Source organism: Lutjanus erythropterus, chromosome 9 (assembly GCF_056507025.1).
Source record: "Lutjanus erythropterus isolate fLutEry1 chromosome 9, fLutEry1.hap2, whole genome shotgun sequence".
Lineage (NCBI taxonomy): Eukaryota > Metazoa > Chordata > Actinopteri > Lutjaniformes > Lutjanidae > Lutjanus > Lutjanus erythropterus.
The window spans coordinates 38,538,284-38,562,357 of NC_139325.1; the positions used below are offsets into that span (position 1 = coordinate 38,538,284).

General features: G+C 41.7%; 1 protein-coding gene across 10 annotated transcripts in view; it reads left to right on the plus strand.

The window, feature by feature from the left end:
- The window catches only part of cspg5a (chondroitin sulfate proteoglycan 5a), an 83,519-nt gene that overhangs the window by 44,123 nt on the left and 15,322 nt on the right, over positions 1-24,074 (plus strand). For all 10 annotated transcript variants that reach the window (XM_084727547.1, XM_084727549.1, XM_084727550.1 and 7 more), the window contains exon 3: positions 14,897-15,085. In XM_084727547.1, the coding sequence (XP_084583673.1) occupies positions 14,897-15,085 (189 nt within the window). The remainder of the gene's footprint in view (positions 1-14,896; positions 15,086-24,074) is intronic.

Sequence of the window (24,074 nt, forward strand, 5' to 3'; positions counted from 1 at the left end):
ATAAAAGACAAGAACAGGAGGTTCTTCCTGTGACATTTAGATGTACTGTACAGGACAAAGGTTACTATGCCGAGACTGTTCGAGTGAAGTCTGTGGAAAGACTTCAAATGCGTCACTATACGATGGCATCACCCAAATGTGTTGAATGCAGAGAAAGACAGAAACAGACTGGAAGACGAGTCCTTCTCCTCACAGCCTTTGACTGCAGATTTGGATGATGCCAAAGCAGAAGCTAATGCCATAGGAGTGTTTTCACTGTGGATATGTGAGCGAGATATTCAAGATAACAATGTGTTTCCTGATAGCCGATGGTAACGTACCATGGATGAAACTTTTAAAGAACTTCATGCATGAACATGATTTCTGCCTGAGTCATGTCATGTCATTGATGCAGCAGAGTCCCTCAGCTTCAGGAAAAATGTCCAAATGTTTTGCTCAAGTTAGTAATGAGAGGAGACACAGATTAGCAGTGCAGGAGTTCTGTAACACCATGAACGTACAGAGCAAAAGTAAGCCGACACAACCAGGACGGGAGAAAGAGAAAAACACTGGAGCTCCTGGGACGTTTCAAATCTGAGCTGTCAAACACACAATGTCTCAAATTGTCACCTCCAGAGTGTCTTTGTGGCCAAAACACAGACTGCAAAAACACTCCAGTGGTCAAACTCACTTCAATAAAGTGAAACCAAACCACACCTTTATGACTTGGTGACATTTTAACTCTAAACCCGAGTCTGTCTGTACAGACACCCTGCAATATGATCTCCTTTTCAAAGCTATCTGCTGCATCTCCAGCACCGGCTCCCCGGTCCCTCTGACTTATGGGATCTGACAGCGTTTGCGTCGTAAATCGCTTCCTCCACTGTAGGACTGAGGACCATATTCGGAGAAACAGATGAGAAAACGGAGGGAGGGGAAGGAACAAGGAGCGTGTGTGTGTGTGTCAGGGAAACAAAAGAGAGGGTGTTTATATTCTGAATGTTTGTGGCAGAAAAAGTCAGATATTGAAAGAAAAAGAAGGCGAGGGAACTTAAAAAAAAGGAGTGATGGGGAAGAAAAGAGCGAGAAGCTATGAACAGGAAATGAAAGACAGACAGAGAAAGAGGAGAAGTGAGAGGTGGACAGAGAGAATGAGAGGAGGTGGAGGAGAAACGGAGAGAGAGAATGAGTCAGAACCTTATAACGCTTGCCAGTATGGAAACGACTCGGCCGAGCCAGGTCGAATTTACTGTTGTGTGTGAGTGTGAGTGTGTGTGTGTGTGTGTGTGTGTGTGAGAGAGAGAGAGTGTGTGTCCTGCAGCTTGATGTAATTAAGTGAAGTTTTGAGCACCAACAGCAGTTTGTATTCATTTTAGATTTCATGACTATATCATGGCAACACTCTCACACACTCAGCTCATAGATACACACAAATAAAACACACACACACGCACGCACACACTCGCTCTCCCAGGATTATGTGTGTATTAGGGATCACTTCCAAGTCAAAGAGCGTGGGGTCGTGGAATCAGGCCAGAGGTCAAACCCACAAGAGATTTACGGCTGCTGAGAAGGTCGGAACAAAAGACACAAACACACACACACACACACACACACACACACACACACACACAGTTTGTTTTTGCTAAAGGTAGTCTGACGTATTCAATTGTTGACACACACATGCACACACACAAATTGTTTTTGGCAGTGGTCATGCTGCTGCAGGGTAACCGTTACTAATATGTTCACTAAACACACAAACATAAATGTACACACACACACACACACACACACATCACAATCATCATATTTTTGTTGATCTTTATGTGGGCGGAGCTTACAGGCTCTATTGAACCAGCTCAGCTCTCTCTGTCTCTGTCTTTGTCTCTTTGTTGGCCTCAAATTCCCCCTACATGTTTCATGCTCTTATTTTGAAAGAGTCGTAGAGAGGAAATTGTCTGCACCAGCCTTATCAATATGCACAGCGTGTGGAGTCCTGATGTTTTTTTGGGTTTTTTTCTGAGCTGAAACAAACAGTATAGTCACAAAATAGATCCAGACTCTAGAAGCCTTTATTAGATCACAATCTCCAATTAAATTATAATAATCTGCTGTTTGGATTCTTGTGACACAGCTAATATGATTTCCTCCATTTTATTTTATGATCCTCCATTTTAGACTTGACTTCCTCTGCTCTCTTAATGTTTTGGTCTGTTGGCATAGTCTGCAATTAGTAAATGGTACGATTTTCTTGTGTTATATGCACTTTATTTTTTGCAAAACATCAGTTCAAAAAACAGTTGCGTGATTACAGTAAACATTCTCACTCCTGGCTCTTTGAATTCAAATTTCAAATTTCCCACACACATTTTTGATGAGCAGCACACGTGTTCGGCACATCTGACATATTTCATAATAACAGCAGGGGGTGGGGTATTGGATGAGTTGAAATGGGTTTTAATGGTAATAATACCTTTATTTATCATGTAAATATATATAAATTGTATTGTCAGTGATATAAGTCAGTAAGTAAATTGTTCCATGTTAGCACTTGGTCAGGGGCCCTATTCTTTAAATTATGATGCTGGCAGTACCTCTAGTGTCAGTTTTGCATGTGCAGGGCTCCACGGTCAACATAGCAGTAATACATATGCAACATCCAGTTAGACTTTCAAAATAAAGTCACAAAAAGTGCATAGATAGGTTTAGGAAATGATCATGGTTTGGGTTCAATGAGCACGTTTGTTAAGTTCAAAATACACAACCTACATAAGTTATGTAATGTCTTAGAAAAGAAGGACACAGGACATGATCTCCTGAGTGAAAAGTCTTTCTTGCTCTTTCTATTATGTCACCAGACTTAGATGGCGCAACAAGACGTAACGCTAGACCAGCACCTCCAGAAATGATGCTACTGGGGCATCGACACAGTTTGAAGCATAAGTTGATGTGTAGATCCATCAATATGAAAAGAAAAATAATAAAGAGAGGAGAGAAAGTATCTTTAAATATATAAAACAAGCTTAGTTTCCTTAGCAGCTTATAGCATTCTTGGAGGTAACAGTCAGTATCCACTCCAGTTTGCATAATTAATGGGATCAAGATGAATCCATATGTCGGGCTTCCTGAGGGCAACATGAGCCTCTTTTAGGCTGATATACTGTATTCCTGGCTGATGGTTATAGTGACTGCGAGCGAGGGCCACATCTGCGCGCTGGTAATTGGTTTGCAGTTTATGGTATTGTGAGCGCTCTCCAGGGACGCAGGGGTTCATTTAAATAAGTTTTGGTCACAGTCGTATCCAGAGATCCATGCTGAGTGAGTCATTTACAGCGTTAACCAGCCTCTCTTTACATACAGTATGACAGAGTGCAGATTAGCACTTAGCAAAGGGCTTTTGCAGAAATCTGACAAGTAAGAGATAGAAATGTATTAAAATAGCTGTTTGCTCACCAGATATATGAAAATAATGTTTTTTGATGGTGCGAGGCAGCGTCTTTCAGGAACCGTCACGCGGCACCACACTCACTCTGCACAAGACTCTGAATTTCTGAGCTTGTACTGAAATACAAGATCATCTGTTCAGAAGCACTTGATTAACTTCTGTCTCCTCTTGCCTTCCCAGTTGGCCCAAACCCTGGAAAAAATTCACTCAGCAAAATGTCTGAAAGAATCTAAACATCATTAACATTTTTTGAATCGGTCAGATTCTTCTAACGCCAACTGGAGAACACCGATTATGTCGTCATGTTTTCAAATCCCCTTTCAGTTTTTAAATTGAGGGATTTAGCATCACTGGCTGATTGAATGGAAGGTTGTTTTTTTTTTTTGCCCACTGTGGTTGCTAATAATGTTATAATGTTTCCATCTGCATAATGGAAGCTGATGATGTAGTGATATTTTATTTAAGCTGGTTTGTTCTGCCTGTGCTGCAGAGGACCGGGTGCCTCTGGGAAATCTAGGAGGATGGCTGATGAAAGACAAAAAGCGTCTGACCTAAAATAACACAATACGATGTGGGTGTTTTCTGACTGAGGTGGCCTGGATTGTACCACAGCTGCTGAGTTGCCAGATCTTTCAAACATCATGAACGTGTCCAGTCTTCATAAATGGTTTTATTTTTCATAATGTGTCACATGCTCTCAATCAGCAGCACGGCCAGACATAAACAGTGAGAGTGAGAGATGGACTGTAGCAGCAGAGTGATGGTATTCTGCTCAGAGTACAAATGCACAACAACAAACAATGAAAACAATCAGTCTTCTTATATTAAAATAAATCAAAATGACCAAATAATTTAGTTCAGTCATCATGAACCAACACGTTCTCATTCCCAACTTGTCAAATACAGCCACTTAGTCAGTGGCCCTACACTTAGGGGACTTTCACACAATGGGGACCCGCACTGTGTTCATTGGCCCATGTCCAAGTCGGGCACGGTCCACATTAAGGTGTGAAAGGAACTGGACCAAAACATGGAAGTGGGCCGATCTCATCAGAGACGCAAAGGCCATAGAGGAAGAAGCAGGAAGGCCGGAGAGAGGATCATCCTTGACAAAACACATATTACGAAGGTCAACTCCAGATCTGAGATCTTGCAACTGGAATTCACTGTTTGGGGCCAAGACATGAACAAATTTCACCTAGTTGATGACGCGGGCATACTCTCCTTCAGTGTTGTGTACATGGACGTGTGCTCGGCCGCAGAACGTTACTAGTGAGAACGCTGACTGGCAGGGGAGAGGAGGAGGTGGGGCAATCGTACTCTGGCACGGTACGAATCAATCGTATCTGGTGTGAAAACGCCCTGAATACTGATGCTGTTTGTTTCCCTCTAGCATCAGCTTTGCACATGTAGGACTCTGCAGTCAAGTTAGCAAAAAAAAAATGTCTGGGTTGACTTTCAAAATAAAGTATCTATCTATCTATGAATCTGTATATCTAGAGAGGTAGCTACTGCTGCAGTGAAAGCTCACATCTCACCGCCTTTGTGTTTTTTAAACTCACTCAAGCAGCAGCAGCATAAAGCGGCACCAGTGTGCTGGCATCGTGCAAATCGAGGCGCGACATAAGGCAACATCGCACCAGTCAACAAGTGATTCTGCTCATCTGCTCTTTTCTAATCACACACAAGGCTGTTAATTTCATGAATTTATAACATGAAGCTTTTTATGTGTTCCTGGATAAAAGGGCAGTCGCTTTTTCTGCAGTTATCTTCCTTGTTTGATGATCTATGAGGAGGGATTTGTCTCCCGCTGCCTGCTCGTGTGTGTCTTCTTTGTGCGTGCAGCTCTGTGTCAGTGCTGTAAAAAGTGTCCACTCGTCTCTTTGCTTACAATTCCTATGTGTAATAAGTTCTTAATTTATTTTACTTTTAAACAGATGCTGGCTCAGCTGTTTTATGGCTCTGTTACTGCCTCCGTTTGTGGATCGGAGGTGACCACTCTGCATCCTGCCTCCATCACTTTTATACAGACGGGCAGAATAAATTCTCACCTTCAGCATATTGTGTAAAAGGGCCTTTAGTTTGAAGCGTAGAGACACTGGTCAGGGACACTGTTGATATATATGACCACAGGAAGCCCATATTGACAGTGAAAACTTTTTCTCAACAGCAGGAACTGAGCTCAGACAAACCTAAACTTTACAGTGATGGATGATGGATGGTTTGTCTTCACCAACCCCAAATGTAGCAGCCAGAAAGGGGAAGAAATAACACAATAGAAAGGACGATTAAATTAAAGTCACACAGTCATCGCTCACTGTCATTAAATCAATGTAGTGCAGCCAGTGATTTTACAATATCATAAAAATATAATATATTAGAAGAATAAAAGTGTATTGTTCACCACAGTTGGCAGTTTTCTTTAGCTCACCCAAACGTGAAGAAGAAGAAGCACAAGAACACGCAATATATAGAATAAATGTGGAGAAGGACTTGTGGCTCAGTTGCTGACAACACTTATAATAACGTTTAGAAATATTTTGTGAAGGCACTCGCAAAGTTTAGATTCTCAAAACTAAGATCTTGGAGAATCCTGTAATACCAATTATGGTCTGAAATAGGGTTGCAAATTATAAGCACATTTAAGGCTAACATTATGCCTCTAAAGCTGAATTATGTTCTGTTAAAGAAATCTTCATATTAGTGCACATAAGACAACATATACATATACCAATATAGACAAATATACTAGCTGTGATTGGCCAATATAAGGCTGATACACCTGTCTGGCTCTGATATAAAGATGTAAATATCTGCATATTAAACATGTATGATTAAATATCAGATATCATGCAGATCACACTCATTAAATAATCTGGTATATTTCACATCTTCATTTGATACCAGATTGATTAAATTTTACTTGATTGATCAAATTCTTGACCAGTGGATCTCAACTCAGTTGGCTTCAGACCTTTACTGCCTTTATTAACAGGTTGCATTTGTCAAGTTGAGTTGTGAGCAGTTCTACCGAAGAGGGAAGATTGATCCAGTATTTCACAACTAAAAAAAGGATTAGAGAAAAGTGAATGGAAACATAATTCATCCTTCCTAAAATCGTAATCTTCCCCTCAGTTTTATGTACTGTATGTTTGAATTAACTACATGAAATCCAAACAACAGCATTGTGTTCAACCGCAAAATACTGCAGTAATTCACAGTGTAGTGAACTCACTAATAATAATAATAATAATGTAGTGGGTGAAGTCACACAGCTACTTTTTATTTACTCTCCCTCATTCTGTAGTCAGACAACTTTTCTTAAAAAAAAAAGAAAAAAAACTATAACTTTTATCTCCCTTCATTAAATTTCAAATAAAGTCATCTAATCAGATGAGATCAAACCCTCTATTCCTTAGTCTCTCCTCCTCATCTCTGTCAGCATTTTAAAATCAAATCTAGTTTTTAATCCTGCCCTCAGCCTGACCAGCGGTTGTCCTTCCCCTCCCAAAGCCCCAGGCCTTAATGAGAAACTTCGCTCAAATGAGGTTTTGTCTCGGAGCCAGTTTCAAATCTGATGTTTTATAGTCAGTCATGAGAGGAAAAGTTTCCAGAGGCACCGAGCTGTACCCCCTCTCCTGTCCTCTGCTGGCCTTTTGTCATCACATCCACCTCTTCCTTTCTTTTAACTCTCTGCAGTTATTGCATAAGAAAATAGGCATTGCTTCAAGGAAGAAAGGTTTAAAATAGTGTTGTTTTAATGCAAAATATCGAGGATTTATGCTAAAATATTCAGTAAACACCCTGCTGTGCCCTCTGCTGTCAGTCCAGACGCGTCTCGTTTAGGTTCAGCCTTCTGTTTGGTTGTTCATCCTCTAACCTTCCCAGGACCTTGCTGAAATACATCCGTGCTTTTTCTTGTTACACACTGAAAAATAAAGGTCGGTTTCCCATCACGTTTGTCCATTTGATAGTCAGAGGAATAGCTCTTAAGCCGGTTTAAAAATAACAAAACAAAGGAAATAAATTTCGCTCAAATTTCACGGTCTTGTCTTGGAAAGCCTTTTGGTGAGTTACCAGGGGCTCTGAGGTCTCTGTGTTACATTTTGAACAAGATATAATCATTCCTTTTGGCAGCTATTTCTCTGAATTGAAACCTAATATTTGTTGCATTTGGTTTTTGAAGCCTGAAGGTTTATCGTTGTGTAGTGGAACTGCCTCTGTGTACTTTTGACTCCTTACATGCACAGGTATAACCACACTTTAATAAAGATTGCTCCAACAAAAACAAGAGAGAGAAGTTAGTGGACCTTTGACCGTAGATCAATTTGTCACACTACTGTTACACTGATGTATAATCACCAGAGTTGGCTGACCGACTGACTCCAGGTTCAAACTTAAACCTGCAGAAACAATTTATGCACATGGTGTTTACATGATATCACCTTTTAAGTTAATATGGCAATCTTACATGTTATGTTGTCAATTCAAACTAACTAAAAAGGAGTCTGGTTGCTTTAGAGAGAGCAATATTTGGCTTTCTGTCAGAAAAGGTAAGGTGGTTAAAATATTCTAAATATAGTGTACACTGAACTGATATTAATTATTTTTAAGTGGACCTTTTTTAAGCTGGCTAAAGTTTCCTGCTTCTCCAAAACTGCTGCAAATCTCCTGTAGGAAATACACTAAATATTGATTCGTCATACAACTCCACTTCAAATAATCCAAATTATCCCTTTAAGGTCAATTTGTTTGGTCTCTCCCAACTCCTGAGGGAAATATCTGGCTCTTTATCTGCTAAATCTGCAGCTAATCTGTAACTGTGTCTGTCTGCTGTCTGCTGATGCTGAGCAGGTAGTGAACAGAGTTTTTTTAGAGCTTTTTCTCTAAAAACAGCTGCCTGCTGTAGTCCAAAATGATGTAACGAGAGCGGTGAGAGTGGACAAAACATTAGCTGGACAGCTAATCAATGAGCTGAAACTCGCCAAAAACTGCCAAACAGCTGAGGGGAGCTGCAGATTCTCTGAAGGTTCATCACTATGAGCAACACCTGTCACACATGCTCACGCTGTTTTCACATTTGATACCATGTCATGGACGCTATAAGGACTAGCTCATTCTCACAAATAAAATGTGCATATAAGCATCTTATTATGACTCATATTTACATCTTCTGTTTGGCTGTGACCTCCAGTGGCTGTAGTAATTATGACAGGAGGAAAAGACCAAGTCGGGTGATGTAGTAAAAAGAGCGAAGTCCACACAAGACGGCGCGTTGGGTCAAACAAACACAGGACGTCTGCATGATAGACCCATGTGAAATGAACAGTCAACACTGAGTTATTTAAAGTTTTAAGTTACTTGATGTATATAAGTGATTCCCAAATGGTGTGCAGTGGCACACTGGTGTGCTGTGCAATTTTGTGATTTCCATACATGCATGTGTTATGCATGATTTTTTAATTTCCTCTATTAGTGCTCTGTAAGCGCTAATTTCCCAATGCAAAGGTAAATTGTAAAAAAAAAAAAAAAAAAAAAAAAAAAATTCTGTTAAAACATATGCTCATATGCTTGTGTCCTGAGATTTAGACTTGTTCTTTGCTGTGCCTTGGGCACAAAAAGTTTTAAAACCACCGAATAACATTAAGTTAGATTACAAGTGTAACTTCCATCGCGTCTGTCATGCGACTTAATTTAACCCAAATCACAGTCTTTTCCTAAACCTAACCTAAGTAGTTTTAGACCCTAAATCTAACCAAACTGCAGCCATTTCACAACATGAACTATTTGTTTAACATCACATGACTTATGTAACATAGTTAAGGTCCAGTACGCCTATCACTGATACCCTCCACCTGTCTTTTATGTTATTTGATGTGTTCTTAAGGAAATGAGGTCAAACTTTACACTAAACTACTGATCATACCAGAATAACTACGACTGAAATAACAATGCCCATTAGTGTATTAAATTGAGAAAAGGTGCATTTTATTTTTTCAGCAGTACTGATGACTTCAGGTTGGAGCTGATCTCAGTATTTTCAGTTTCCAAAAATACCTTCCTCTGCGTCTCATCTGCTGGCCTTTAGCCCGACTGTCTGTCTCGAGTCATCCTTTCACCTCCGCCCTCGTCTCCTCCCCTCTCACCCTCTATTACTCCTCATCAAACCCAACAGGGGGTCTTATTAGGGGGGCACAGCCCCATCTGCACCATTGTCACCCTCTGAAAGTTAAATTAGTCTCTCTCTCTCTCTTTCTCTGTCTGTCTGCGTCTCCCTCTCTTGCCCCAGTGGGCCGGCCTAATCAGGTAAATATTGAGAGGATTTGTTAGCTCTTTGTAATGTGGCTCGGGCCTCCGCGATGCTAATTCTGCTGATATTTCTGCCGGGCTGTGACACCGCTTTAAATGCGGCGGCGGTGAGCCGTGGTGATGGAGATAATGACGGGCTGGGGAGAAAAAAAACTCTGCTGTGGGACACAAAGGGAAGGCTTGTGGGACATGTGGGAGGTTTTATAGAGGAAGGGAGAAGGAAGCCAGTCCACACAGATCTCAGAGCCAGAGAGGCATCGGTGCTTTTAACATTACAAAGAAGTTTGACGGTGGAAGTTTTTTGTCCCTGATGAAGAGTCATTTCCAATTTGATTTCTGCTCTGTGCAGCCGCCCTGGACGTGACACTTTTGGAGAAGGAAATCCAATCCTGGAGATTGTCTTCGAAATTCAGCCAAGAACTGTTTCCTCTTGTGTCAGGCAGCATCTTAAACTATATTCCAAAAAAAATCTTAATGGATAAGGCCTGCATCTGTCTGTTGGCACTGGAGCTTAGAGCAAACGTAACTCAAACAGGAGTAAACAGAGGATTTGTTGGGGACTATTTTCAGCTGCAGATTAACACACATTTGTTACCTTATAGCCTTAACAGCTTGGCTGTCTCCAGAAACATTTTGTAAAATTTGTTCTTAGGGATAATACTTGAGTGAACGTATGAAGAAAATACACCAAAAACCAAAACTCACCAGCTTGTGTGACCACTAACTGGGGACAAATCAATGTCAAGTGGCTGCTGAGAAGCACTCCAACTAAGGGAGGGAGAGCAAAGTCCTGCACCATCTTTGGTTGAGGAGAAGCTGCTCTAATCAGTATTTATTTACAGCAGCGGGACGGTGTATGAGAGTCTGACTCAGTATTAACAATAGTGTGTGTAATCAACATGTCACCCAGTGCAGTGTCGTGGTTTATTGATGCACACTGAGCCCCGCTGGAGGCTTTGCTCTGGGGATGGCGGTGTTGATCCGTCTGGTCTGTACATCACTTTGGTCCAGACTGAAATATCACAACAGCTATTTAGATGAATGGGGGATGAAATACTGTGCAGACATTCAGGGTGCGCAGAGGACGAATCCTGTTGGTGATCCCCTGACCTTTCACCTCACGCCACAAACAGGTCGACATCTCAATTTGTCCAAATCTTTGACATATGATCGCATTTCTGAAAACTAATGACATTCTCGTCAGCCTCAGCTATTCTTCAAGCAGCAAACGATAGCATGCTAACACACTGATTGTAAACATAACAGTGCATTCCAGCTGAACTGGGACATTGGAATTTCTGAGTTCCCTGTACAACGCCAAGTGAAGTGGGATTTGTGACAAGGAAGTTGGAGAAACCTCAAAATCCAAGATGGCTGCTCCACACACCAACAGAAGTGAAAGCTGCATCAAATCAGTCTTACAGAGTAATGTCCAACTTTTCTCTGTGGACACGTTGCTATGGTATTTGTACGCAGAAAGTACAGCGTAATGTGTCGTTATTGAGCACAAAATTTGGGTGTGATGTCATTGCCAGCTCCAGCCTCCGACATCTGAGGTAAACAGGATGCGCCATTACAGCTGCTTCACATCAGCATGATAGCATTATCTTTTGGCATGCTGACGTTAGCATTTAGCTCAAAGCACCAGAGCCGCCAGCGTGGCTGCAGGGGCTTTACCAACGATCAGCAGATGTAGTGGTGGAAGAAGTACTCAGACCTTTTACCTAAGTGAAAGTGGCAGTGCCACTGGGTAGAAATACTCCTGCATTCAAAATATTCCTGAACTAAAATTACAAATGTTTTAGCATCAATATGTACTTAAGGTCCAGCCAGCTGGAAGTGCTTCAGGGTGCTTTGGAGCCATATGAATCCTCAGAGGCCTGCAGTATTAAGTTTTCTTCTCTTGTTGTCATTAGTCAGCACTTGTACATGTAGGATTTGTGGTTGGTCTTGATGGTATATGTTCCACCTGTCCTCTGCTGTGATTGGACAACTGGGTAAAAACATTTTTCAACTGTCAGCAATCAGAAAAAAATGTTGAATATGAAGGGGAATATTGTAAATAAGTGGAGAAGTGATTGCAAACAATTGAAAAATATACTGGACACATCCCCTAAGTGTTGTTAATACTTTTTGGGCAAAAAAGAGTGTGATGGCTTAGAGAAATAAGATATATCAGGCTCTGGATACACAGGCAATACAGCTCACTTCAGTCGTTTTCTCATTTCTTTACAATTACAACTGAACCAGAACGTTCACCTTGGACTGCTGTGCTTTCCTCCTCATGTCAAAGAAAGAGAGAAAAAAAAAAGCAGTTGCAGGAACTGAAAGCAGATACATGATTCAGCTGGAGGTGCTCGGCAAAGTGCAGGAGGGAGGAGGAGGAGGAGGAGGAGGAGGAGGAGGAAGGAGAGACGAGAGGAGGGAGGAGAGATGGGGAGGTAAAGAGCCAGTGAACAAGAAAAGAGATTTTCAACAAGACAAGCAGCGGGAGAGAAGGAGGGGGAGGAGGAGGAGGAGGAAGAGGAGGGAGGAGGGGGGGAAATGGAGAGGAAGAAAGAAAGAAATGGGAAGTAGTCGCTAAAGCTCGACTGTGTCCCTGTGGACGGCTGAGTGAGGATGCGTGCGTGTGATGGAATGACATGTCAGCGCCGCATCTGCTCCGTTTTGCCGCTCAGCTGGGTTGCCATGGTGACCAGCACATCCTCGCCCGCTCGCTCGCCTTCTTCCTTCATGCAACCCTCCCCCCTCCGCCCTCCCTCCATCTAACTCCGACTTACATAAACCTCGTCTTTGTGTGAGCGCTGAATCGCTCGGAGGTTTTGAGTGCACCGAAGTCTCCTTGAAAATGTGATATCAGGCGTCATCTCTCGCCCTCTTTCTTTCTCACTTATGCGTGCACTCTAAACGTCTCCTGGCTCCATGCCAGCGTTTTCCTTCAGCTGGCAAAATAAAAGCATCAAGGATTCAGGAAGGATACAGGAAGTCGGTCGGTGAAAGGAGCCTGTTTAGCATGTAGAGAACATAGCCGGAGTGGCCATACGCCCTGACACCTCCATTCACTTCATACTCCCTCATCCGTGTGTGTGTGTGTGTGTGTGTGTGTGTGTGTGTGTGTGTGTGTGTGTGTGTGTGCGTGTGTATTACTCGTGTGTAGTCTGTCACATTGTGGGGACTCATCTTTCTTAAGGGGACAAAACACCATTGATATAAATTATTACATTTTATGGTGAAGACTTAGTTTAAGATAAAGTTAAGTTAAGTTATGGTAATCTTTGTCCTGAAGAGCAAAACCTGCATGTGAGTAATTTGAGGTGGCCGCAAATCACCAAACTCCCTTGAGGAATGGAGTTGTTGAGTGGAAGGAAACTTAACAAACTTTCTCAAATGCTGTCATCGACAAATTCTTAATTATTTGTCCCCTCTTGTGAATTCGGCTAATGTGATATATTATTTTATTCCTTTTTTATAATAAAAAGCATTGTCAGTTTGTCTCATTGTGTTACAGTACTGGTATGCAGGCTACTCTGTGAATGGATAGTCATTTTCGGAAACACCAACGTGTCCATGTTTGCGTCAGGCTCTTCGACAGCTCTGTGGTCAAAAGAAAAAACAGTACAAGACTTATATTTGTTTCTCCCTACATTTTAACACAAATATGTGTACCTTCTACTTCTTACATTTCTAAAACAGGCTTGTTACTTTAGTTTTAATGCATTTGAGGACAATAATTGATTGTTTTTATTTTGCATCATTGTGCACCACCTTCCCAACATCTTGACTGATATCAGCCTAAATGGATGAAACAATAACACAAAGAAAATACATTTCCTTGGTGCATCCATCAGTGCATATCACACACTGTGGACGTAAGATTACAAAAAAGACGGAGAAGGAGACTCAACGGCAGAGAAAAGATGAGGTTCAGTTAGCTTAGCGCAGAAGCAGCCTCTAGAAATATCTTTTAAAGGGCGACTTTTTGCTTTTACTTGAGTAAAGAAGTTGAATCTGTACTTTTACGAGGCTCTTTTTAACACAAGTATCTGTACTTGTACTTGAGCAAAGAAAGTGTGTACTTTTGCCACCTCTGATGAGTACAAACACAGTATAGAAGAATAATCTTTTAACACATTTAATGAGGAGGAAATGTATTGATTTTATAATTCTGCTTCTGTTGCCATAGCGATGTTTGGTGCATCATTTTGTTCAGAATGAAACTAGACATGATGTTAGTGTTTTTAATGGAAACACAGACAGAATAATGCACAGCCACGCATTTTCCCACTCATGTGACAGTGAAGCATCGTCTCTCGGCAGAGTTATAGTCTCGTTAAGCGGTGAAATAGATTTGCCATTTTACACGCCAAACAGTCTGTAGACAAAGCCATCTGCCTCTGTCGTTTATGTCCCCGGGCGGACACCGTACTCTGCCAAACGGCCACGGAGGGAGTCTGGGACTCAGATGGCGACTGTGTGTGTTTTTTGTGTGTGTGTTCACATATGTGCCTATAATGTACATCCACACATGGATGCCCATATGCATTGTGTTAGATCTTTTGAACATCTTTCATGATGGTGTTTGTGTATGTTTGGCACAGTTGGCGTGTGTGTGTTTGTGACAGCGAGTGTGTTTATAGAGGGAAAATGCCTCGGGCTCTTTTTTTTTTTCATTTTCTATTTTCAGACTCACAAAATGATGACTTTACCCATTTTGAATAAAGCGCCGTCCATCCTACCAACGTGCCTGCGGTCCATTACTCCACAATAACACTAAAGATTTATGTAACATGCAACATGAAAAGAGCTTAATATGAAGAGCGGTCCACACTGAGGCAGTTAAATATAATCAGGAACAGAAAGGAGATCCTGAGTGTTCGTAAACAGACGAAATTGGAACAGAGAGCTGCTCAAAGCGACAATGACTGTTCAATGAAACTTAAAGGACCAGTGTGTAGTATTTAGTGGCGGATGTGGTGGCGGCGAACAAAAACTGACTGGCTTAGACGCGATTTTTCTCTCTTTTCTCCCTTTCTGCTCACTACTCAATTTATTTGGCACCTTTCGTCTTTTCATCCTCTCTCTGCCACATGTATGTATTTCAAAACTTTTCTGCTCAGTTTATTTTGTCTGACCCCTCTCTTGTCTTCTGTCTATTTTTAGATGTAATGTCCAGGATTACATCTGGCACAAGGGTGCTCGCTGCGAGGCGGTGGTGACCGAGTTCCAGGTGATGTGTCTGGCCGTGGGCGCCTCGGCCCTGGTGGTCCTGCTGCTCTTCATGATCATCGTCTGCTTCGCCAAGAAGCTCCACGTGCTCAAGACGGAGAACAAGAAGCTGCGTAAGCGCAGGTGAGTCTGAGCTAAGTGATAATTAATTTTTAAAAATGGATGTATTTAATCATCCCTTTTTTCCTGCATGAAAATATATAGTTATTTAGTCTTTTTTGGGGCTATACCTCAGGCTCATACTCCCTAGATTTATTTTCAGTAATGTTAACAAGATCTTAGAGAACAAGGAAGATGTAAAACCTTTCCTCTTAACAAAATTGCACGTTTTTGATGATGAAATATACAAACCCAAGAGAAACTTCATCTGTCAAGATCTCCTTTTATTGTGCGTGACGTTTCCTGCAGGCTCCACACTCGCCTTTGAATGAGTGGATTCATTTGTCTAAGTTTAAAAGATCGATCAAACAAAACTAAAAAGTAAAGTCTTTAGTGCTTTGCTCAAAGGCATCGGGTGCAGATTTATTATCAGTTACCCGGCAGACACTGAAGCTCGGCTGCGGTACATTACTCCCATCAATGTTAAAGACTGGACGAGAGAAGCTTTGTTTCTGTGGCTCTCGCTGCCTCTGGGCCAAACCGCTGCCCCGGCTTGTGTTTAACGTGAGGTTTGAGAGAAGAGACGGATCGGTCGATAGACAGAGAGAAGAGAGGGAAAGAAGTTTGGTATGAATAAAATCTCAAGGCTGAGCAGACAACAGCTTTAAACACTCATTCAATCAATATGTCAGTGGTGTCTAGAAATTGGTCTTGGAGAGGGAAAATTGTCTTGAAGTATAAAAAGAGGAAGCATGCGGCACATATTTGTGCTGTGCAATGTGTTGATCAGATCCAAATATCAGCAGGAATCCATGCTTGAATTCCAAGAATACCTGAAGTTGACAAAAGTCACGTGTATGTATGACCATTTTTCTGATGTGAAGACTCAGCAGCACCAGCAGGACTTTTTTCCACTTTAGTCCACTAAAAGTAGGGTGAATCTACACCAGTGGTTCCCAGACTTTTTACTGGCAACCCTTAAAACAACAACCAATATTTCAATGTGCACGTAAATTTTCATCAGCTTGACCAAAGACTGATTTTATTCCTCCTCAGGTTGTTTCATTTACTGGATGTTTAAAGGGCGACTCCATCTGCATTCTGTTCCCAATATTTCAAATGGAAACTCCCACTGAGTCATTTCCAAAAAAGCAGATGATTAGAGAACCGATGCTGTCCTCGCCCTCAACCCAGGGAGTTTATATGTGGCAACGTCATCGTGCAGAAATCTACGTCAGGCCATGTGGGAAAATATTTGTAGAAAGGCTTGGGAAAATAGTATTTTGAAGCTAAAACATACAAACTTCCACCAGACTTTGAATGTTTGGATTTAAATACACAAGGCACACTATCGGGAAGCAACAGAATGAGACAGAAAATGATGGACCCATCTGTTAATGATCTGAGGGGAAAGTCTCCAGTGTTTCACAAAAAAAAGGCCAATTTTAGAGATGAGTCAGAAAATGATCCAACTAATTCTGTATAACTTTTAGTAATCTTGTGACCTTTTTAGATGTATCTTGGGACCACTTGGGGCTCCCAGCCCTGAGGTTTAGAACCACTGACATAAGGCATCTCAGTTTGGATAGTTGGAGATTGCCTACGGCTGACAAACCACTTGTTAATTCTTGAAAATCCTGTTTGAATTCCACATTTACAACTGAATCTTAAAGGTGGGGGTTAGTGACTCGTGAGAAAGATCGATTGATTGTTGAGTCATATTCCCAAGTCATCAAATATGGACGCTTTGGGTTGGTGGCTCAGACCAACCAGGGAATGAGAATCAATTGTCAGCTGTCTTGATCGGAGGGGATGTGGCTCAGAGGGGAAGAGCGAGCCGTCCGCTAATCTCCGGGCTCCTCCAGTCTGCACGTCCAAGATACTGAACCCTAAAATGCTGGTTGCTGGTTGGCTGAGTGAATATGAGATGTAATGTATGGCGCTCTGACTAGAAAAATGCTATATAAAAGCAGCCCATTTACCATCTTTCTCCAGAATCGCTCACCTCGAATGATGTGAACATCCACGCAGATGAAGATTGCACGTTGCACAGAGAAACAAAAAGAAAACCAGAAGTAGATCACAGAATACTTCAAACATGAGAGCAGTTAGGAGAATCCAGCACGCTGTCACGAGAGTCTTTGTCTTTGGAAGACAAATGTTATTCGCACTTTCCCACGGCTCATTATCTGTTTGATGGTATCTTGGCGATTGTCAGCGATCAAACATCAGTTAGGACCAAATGAACTTCAGACATCCTGTGAACGCCAAAGACCGTCAGTATTTCTTAGGCAAAATGCTCGGGGATGTGTGTGTAATTTGCAGCATAATATTACATTACATAAGTGTTTAATGAGTTATTTGTACACCACAATATTTTATGGATTTTGATTGGCTGTCAATGTTTTTAGCATTCAAGAAACTGATCCTAACGTTCATTGTTCAGGAGTTCATAGCAAAGTTTTAGATAAAGATAATACTTAAGATGTAAGCATGAAAGACTAAAGGCAGGAGGAGTTAACAACAAAATGTGTGGGAAAGTTTTTTGTTTTCTAAATGCAGGAATTATTTTTCAGAACAATAACTTCTTTTCACAGTTACATTTTCAGGCAGGAATGACTCAAGAATCAGGAATGACTCAGGCAATAGAGGACATATGACAGTGGCCGAGCCTGTTACTTTTTAATTATGCAACAAATACACAATCACAGCATTCAGAGACAGTTTAGTTTGTCTGAACCCATTTCCTATCCAGTACCTTCACGCAAGTAAAAAAAAAGAATTAGATTTATTTCCACATTTTGATCCTTGTATCTATGATCACTGTTGCTGTAATGACCTGTTTCCTTCTGATCAATGAAATTAATCATATTAATAAATTGATTTTAACATTGAACACGTGAAACACGTTTACACACAGATACAAGTAGAAGCACAAGTTGAATCATCTGATGTTTGAGTTTGAGGCAGCGAGAAGGATCTGAAGGAAAAACACAGATCCAGGAGGAGGAGTATAAGTAATGAGAGGAAGAGGAGGATGAGGAGGGTCTCTGAGACAGAGGAGGATGGGGATCTGGGGGAGGGGGGGATGGGCGAAAAAGAAAAAGAGACAAGGACAGTCTGATGGAGGAGGAGGAGGGGGTAGGATAGATCTGCTGGAATAGGAAGCGATTTAATGCGAACAAGTGGAGAAGACAATGAAGGAATGCAGGAGGAGACGAGGGAAGGAGGGAGGAGGTGGGAGGGGCGGCATGGAGAGCTGATGGTGAGCAGCCGGCAGAAAACCAGATGACAGAACAGATGAAGGAGGCAGCAGCAAGAGAAGCCGGTGTGCACTCTCAGGAAAAAGGGCTCTGTGAAGGACCAGGACCACGTTATTCTGCTGTAAAAGCAACGAGCCTGAATGGTGGTGCAGTTGATTCACCAATCTTTATTTTGTCATTTCACTTCACCAGTAACATTGTTACATGTATCGACATACAGTAGAGGGAGGCAGAGAAAACAAGAAAAACAGATTAGCATAAAGGTTTTAATTTATTCAGCTCCAGTTCAGTTCACATGTTGATTCCTTTCCTGCTCCGCCTGTCACTTCCTCAGGAGTTCATATGTGCATTTGTGCACAAGAAGTCAATAACAGTGCATAAAACATACAGTCAGCAAATAGATGTTACATTGCAAGTACGACTGGGTACTCGGTACCTTGGCCAAAATAACTCAGTACCCTGTAGTATTAAAACCACTCCAGTGAGACGATACCTGCATTCAAGTGTTCTTTGATTTAATGCAACATGGGATTGACCCACTACCGCAGCTACAGCTACCAGCTACCAGCTCCATACAGTCCATGCTAGTGAAGCTTCTATCAGTATCACATTAAGAGCACTGTTATTGGTGCTGGCATTGTAATTTTTTTGAACATGCAACATACGTGCAAGGTGCTCTTTTGTTCTCAGGTACAACCCAACCAAAAGTGCACAACATGTCAGCTAGTTTGGTGGAAATGCTGTCCCAGTCGCAGTGTCTCTTCTGTCTGTCCTTGTGCATTGCCGGCACCATGTTGCACAGCTCCGGGGACTCAGACACAGCATTATCAACTCCTCCATGTTGGCTTCTTTCTGATTTGCAATGCCTCATATTTCTTTACTTTAAAAGCCTTTACTTTATTTTATATATGGTTTTACATTGTTAAATGAGGTTTCATAATTTGAAACACCTCTGAATATAATGCAGCACAGCACAACGTCAATGTTAGGACTGAACAGTCATTTTGGATTGCATTAGATTATACAGGTGTACCTAATAAAATGGCCAGTCAGTGTACACAGCAAAGATATATAACACTAGGTATAACACTCACATATTGCACAGTATCAATCTGAAATGCTATGACATTGGACTGTAGCATTCCTCTAAATCTCTTACAATATCATGCTGATATGCCTCTGAATATGATGTTAATGATGCTACATAGAACCATTCAACAAAGTCAAAAATACTCTCAGTGATCATCCACTGACCAAAAAGACTGAGACAGAATCATTCCTATAGAAATGCTGTTTAAATAATTGGCTTATTGTCATCAAGTGTTCCAGTTACAAGGTCGATTTTGAGTCACTTGACAACATAGGAAAAAAAAAGGAAACTATCGTGATTCTATTCCTTTTTATGCCTCCATGATGCTACACCACCTGAGGCGGCGGCTGCTGCTGCTGCTGCTGCTGCTGCTGCAGTCATGACAAGTCATTTTCTCTGAATGAAAAATCTATCCTCCTAAAAGCTGTGGCAAACTGCCAAAAATGTGCCAACGAGATGCAACAGTGAAAGTACAGTAAACTATATTTTTATGTACAGCACTGTACTGTATTATAATGTGTTTCAATTTAGTTTGTACAGTAATTATATTACACATTGATGTGATGAGAAATATTGTGAAGAAAAAAAAGATTTATTTTCTGTCTATATGCAGTGTTTTCACTTAATATTTAGTGTTTCTCATATAGTGGTTCTCTACCTGAGGCACTAGGATTCCCTAAAGGGATTCACGTGATGCACTGTACAAAATCATCTTTTGAGTTAAAATTTCAAATATAGTAAGATTGTTTCAATATCACTGTCTTTTACATTTTTGAGCAAATACTAATAAGCAAATTCTTTTTATGTGTTTTAAGAAAGTGCAACTTTTACGACTCACGAATAGACATAAATGACTTTAGAAGATGGAGATATTTTTTAGTGTAAATTTGGAAACATGTAAATCCAAAACTTTATAATCAAGTCTGTGTAGATTTTTCTTTTTGCATTTGAGATATGGAATAATTTCCATCCTTGGAGCCTCATCTTAAAATTAAAGAAGCTGAATCATGCTTTTATCAAACTATTCATGACTGCTGCATGATGATCAGCAAAAATGTTGAAAACTGTTAATCAACAATCATGTATGTGATAAAATATTCTATAACTGTCAGATTGACAGAGAACCATTGAAGAACCCCGAAAAACCCTCAATTTTAGTGTGAAATACGTGGAGAGAGAACAACCATCAGAGGGAGGTGGACTGAATACAAACTGAAGGAGAGAACAAGACTGACAGACAGATTGAAGGACTGGATTGAATACAAAAAAGGAGCTGAGGGGGGTTGGGGGTGGAGCGGTACGTGGTTCGGCGCTGCCAGCGCCGGTGTTTTAGTGACTATCTCCCTAGCAACAGAGCCGTCGTGGATGAGCAGCAGCCCGGCGATCGAGCGCTGTGGATGCAAATGTGAACCGAAGGACCAAATCCTCAGCGCCAGATCCCACGCTACAGGGTCTATTTTTAGCTGGACGGTGGAAGGTTATCGTGCCAGTCATGGCGGAGGAGATTATGGATGATGAAGATGATGGCGAGGAGGAAAAGTGGTGCAGTCAGTAGCAGCCTCAACGCGAGCTCGCAAAAAAATTAAAGGGAGAAAAGGGGTGATGTCATTGGTACTCTGGATCCAGCTGAAAGTAGGGCAGTCTGAACAGGAGGGGGGGAGGGAGGGAGAAACAGGGGGAGGCGGGGTTGACCTACATACAGCTGTGCGACCTGAGGGGTGTGTGTGTGTGTGTGTGTGCAGCGGCAGGGTGCAGCATGAAAGAGACAACACAGCCTCATCAAGTGGTCGACTGAAAGAAATCGAAGAGGAGCGAGGATGAGGAGGAGGAGGAGGAGGAGGGTGACAGATAACAGGAGTAAAAAGGAGGGCAGGATGAAGCAGGGGAGGAGGAGGAGGAGGGAGTGAAGGAGAAACTGTTGCAGGAGAGGAGAGGAGGAAAGAGAAAGTGAAAGAGAAGGAGAGGGAAAAAGGAATGAGAGAGCATGCTTATAGAGAAAAAAAGCTCAGCATGACACATTCAGAGGAGCGTGTGTGTGTGTGTGTGTGTGTGTGTGTGTGTGTGTGTGTGTGTGTGTGTGTGTGCATGCATGTGTGTGTTTGCACTGCTGACAAGGCTCATGAATACATGAGACTCCCACACTCCCCCATCTGCTGTGGGTAATTGCAGTCGCAGTGTTTCTCTGCCGCAGTCGAGATCAGACCAACATCCTGGTCAAAGATGGAGACAGAAAGAAAAGACGAGAGGGAGAAGAGAAGAAGAAGCGCGTCCTTGTTATTTTAGACTTTTCAGAATCTGTGTCATTTACCTGTTATAGTTACGGCGATCTGACACGCTCCTTTGGGTTTAATCAAGTCCTTCAGATTAAATGACAAAATATGTTGTTTTCTGATCTGATGCTCCTGTTGACATGATGACAGCCTTATCACGGTTAATGATTTTATAAATACATAGTTATGGTTTAAAAAAAACATTGTGGTTTGGGTTAAAGTGACTGTTAGGGGACCTTTGTTGTCATGGTTACAACAATAACTGCGTGGTTAAGATTGAGCAACAATCGTTGTCATGAGAAACCAACACTGACTGTTGGTTGGAAACAAACTGCAGTCTCCCGTTGTTCCGTCCAACCACCCCGACCTCCCTCTGTGGACTTTGTCGCTCTACGGGTGCATAAAATTGAGAAATGTGCGCACACACTGGCTTTGTTAAAACTGTAAAGCCATGTCGATGCGTGCTTCTGTTTTATCTCAGTCACTGTGGAGCTGAGCACACATGCCAGAGCCTAAGCAGGGATTCACACCGGGAATGCAAATATCGGCGCTTCATCAATATTGAGTGATTAAGGATTTAAAATGAAATACTGGCCTGAAATAAACATTTCTGCTGATATGACAGGTCGATAAGATGATGCTTTAATTATGTGCATGTGGCGTCAGCGTCTGTCATGTGAAAAGGAGCCGAACCATATTCCTCGAACGCTACAAATTTAATTGCCCAACTTAGGAGCCATCATCCTGATCATTATGACAATTTGCCCAGTGAAAGTATACATTTTCACAGGCATTTTTATTTTACGCCTGCATCTGCCAGTGTGCCATCATATTAAGAGTAGGTGTAATAATAAGTCACTACAAGTGACAAGTGTTGCAGCCAAAATTAGTTGGAAAATGTTGGATATCTGCAAAAATCCAACATTATGCATCCCTAATTCAGACTGAACATAGCTCTGTGTTAAAACAACACATGGACGTGCATTGTTGGGGTGGCCAGTGAGAAAATAAAATGTGATCTGGGTTGTCTACTCAGAGGAAAAGAGTAAAGCGTCTGAATGCTCATCGCACACCAAATCACTGCACAATAGTTTGACAGCAGACAGGATTTCACAACTCTAGAAATCACAGCAGCAACTGTTTTGTCTTTCATGACAACGATTGCGAGGTAAACATTAGAAATATGGTGGTCGTGTTGCAAAGTATTAGGAGTATTAGGAATGTGTGCTTGCAGGTATTACATTGACCCATGCAGCACCTTACTAGATGATGTCCTTCCAGCAATTGTTGATCCTGGTTCAATTTTTTTGCAGTTGTTTTGTCGCAGCTCCTAGCATGCATTTTTCACGCAGGGCGCAAGTCAGTCTGAACGTGACCTTGGGCACGTTTCCAGGTTGACCAGCACGTTTCTTAAAAACGCTATGAAACGATGTACAACGGACTTTGAGCCTCTCATTTCATGGGTGTACTGCAGGTAGTGTGTTGAACAGCTAAGGATGTTCAACACACCACCGTTTCTGTTTAAATAAATGTTTTGCTGCATTTTGTCAGGGTTGAACTTTACCCTGACTTTGCATCCACAAAACGACTGCAGCGTGAGAGGTCCAAAGCTGGTCTGTGGTGTTAGAGTTTGAGAAGTTAAGATGGGAAAACGTATTTCTCTCTCTGTCGTCTTTGATTGTCCCATCACAGCATTCATGAAATATAAATATGGAAGCTCGCATGAAGATCAGAGCGACGGGAGGAGGAAGTAGATCACGGCCTCTTTAACTATAGATACGACGGGGTGGAGAGATGAGACGGAGAAACACAGCGAGGGCGGCTGATGCCTTTTGGTATCCTAAAATGTTCCGAGTAAAGGCTTATATGGTTGAGGGCAAATGACAGCCGTTTCTTTCATATGAGAGGGAAGATTTGTGAGCGAGAGAGGAGACAAATCTGTGACACTCTTATCAAAGTTATTGTTTCATTCTGTCTCTGAGACAAACATCTCCTCCCTTTGAGGAGTCTGAGACGACAGAGAAGAAAGAGGACGAAATTCAAAGAGTTCAGTCTCACTCAGCCAAGGGGGAACTCCCAGAGTTTGCTGCTTCCCTGACGAGATGAAGGGAAAGTCTGTGTTTATCTGCATCTGTTTTCAAGTGGTACACTAAGATTTCATGAGTCCGTCCGGCCGATCAGAGCAGACTGTGACTGGCAGGAATCATCCGTGTCTCCTGTGTGTCACTGTGCTGAGCAGAAGGAGGAGATGCTTCTATGTTTCTCTGCAGCACACAACCTAAGGTGAAACATTTTAGCATAAGTGTTTTAACATTTCTTTCTGATAATTATGTGATTCGAATATTATTGGCTGGATTTCTGCAGATTTAGGGATACGTCCAAAGATGTCT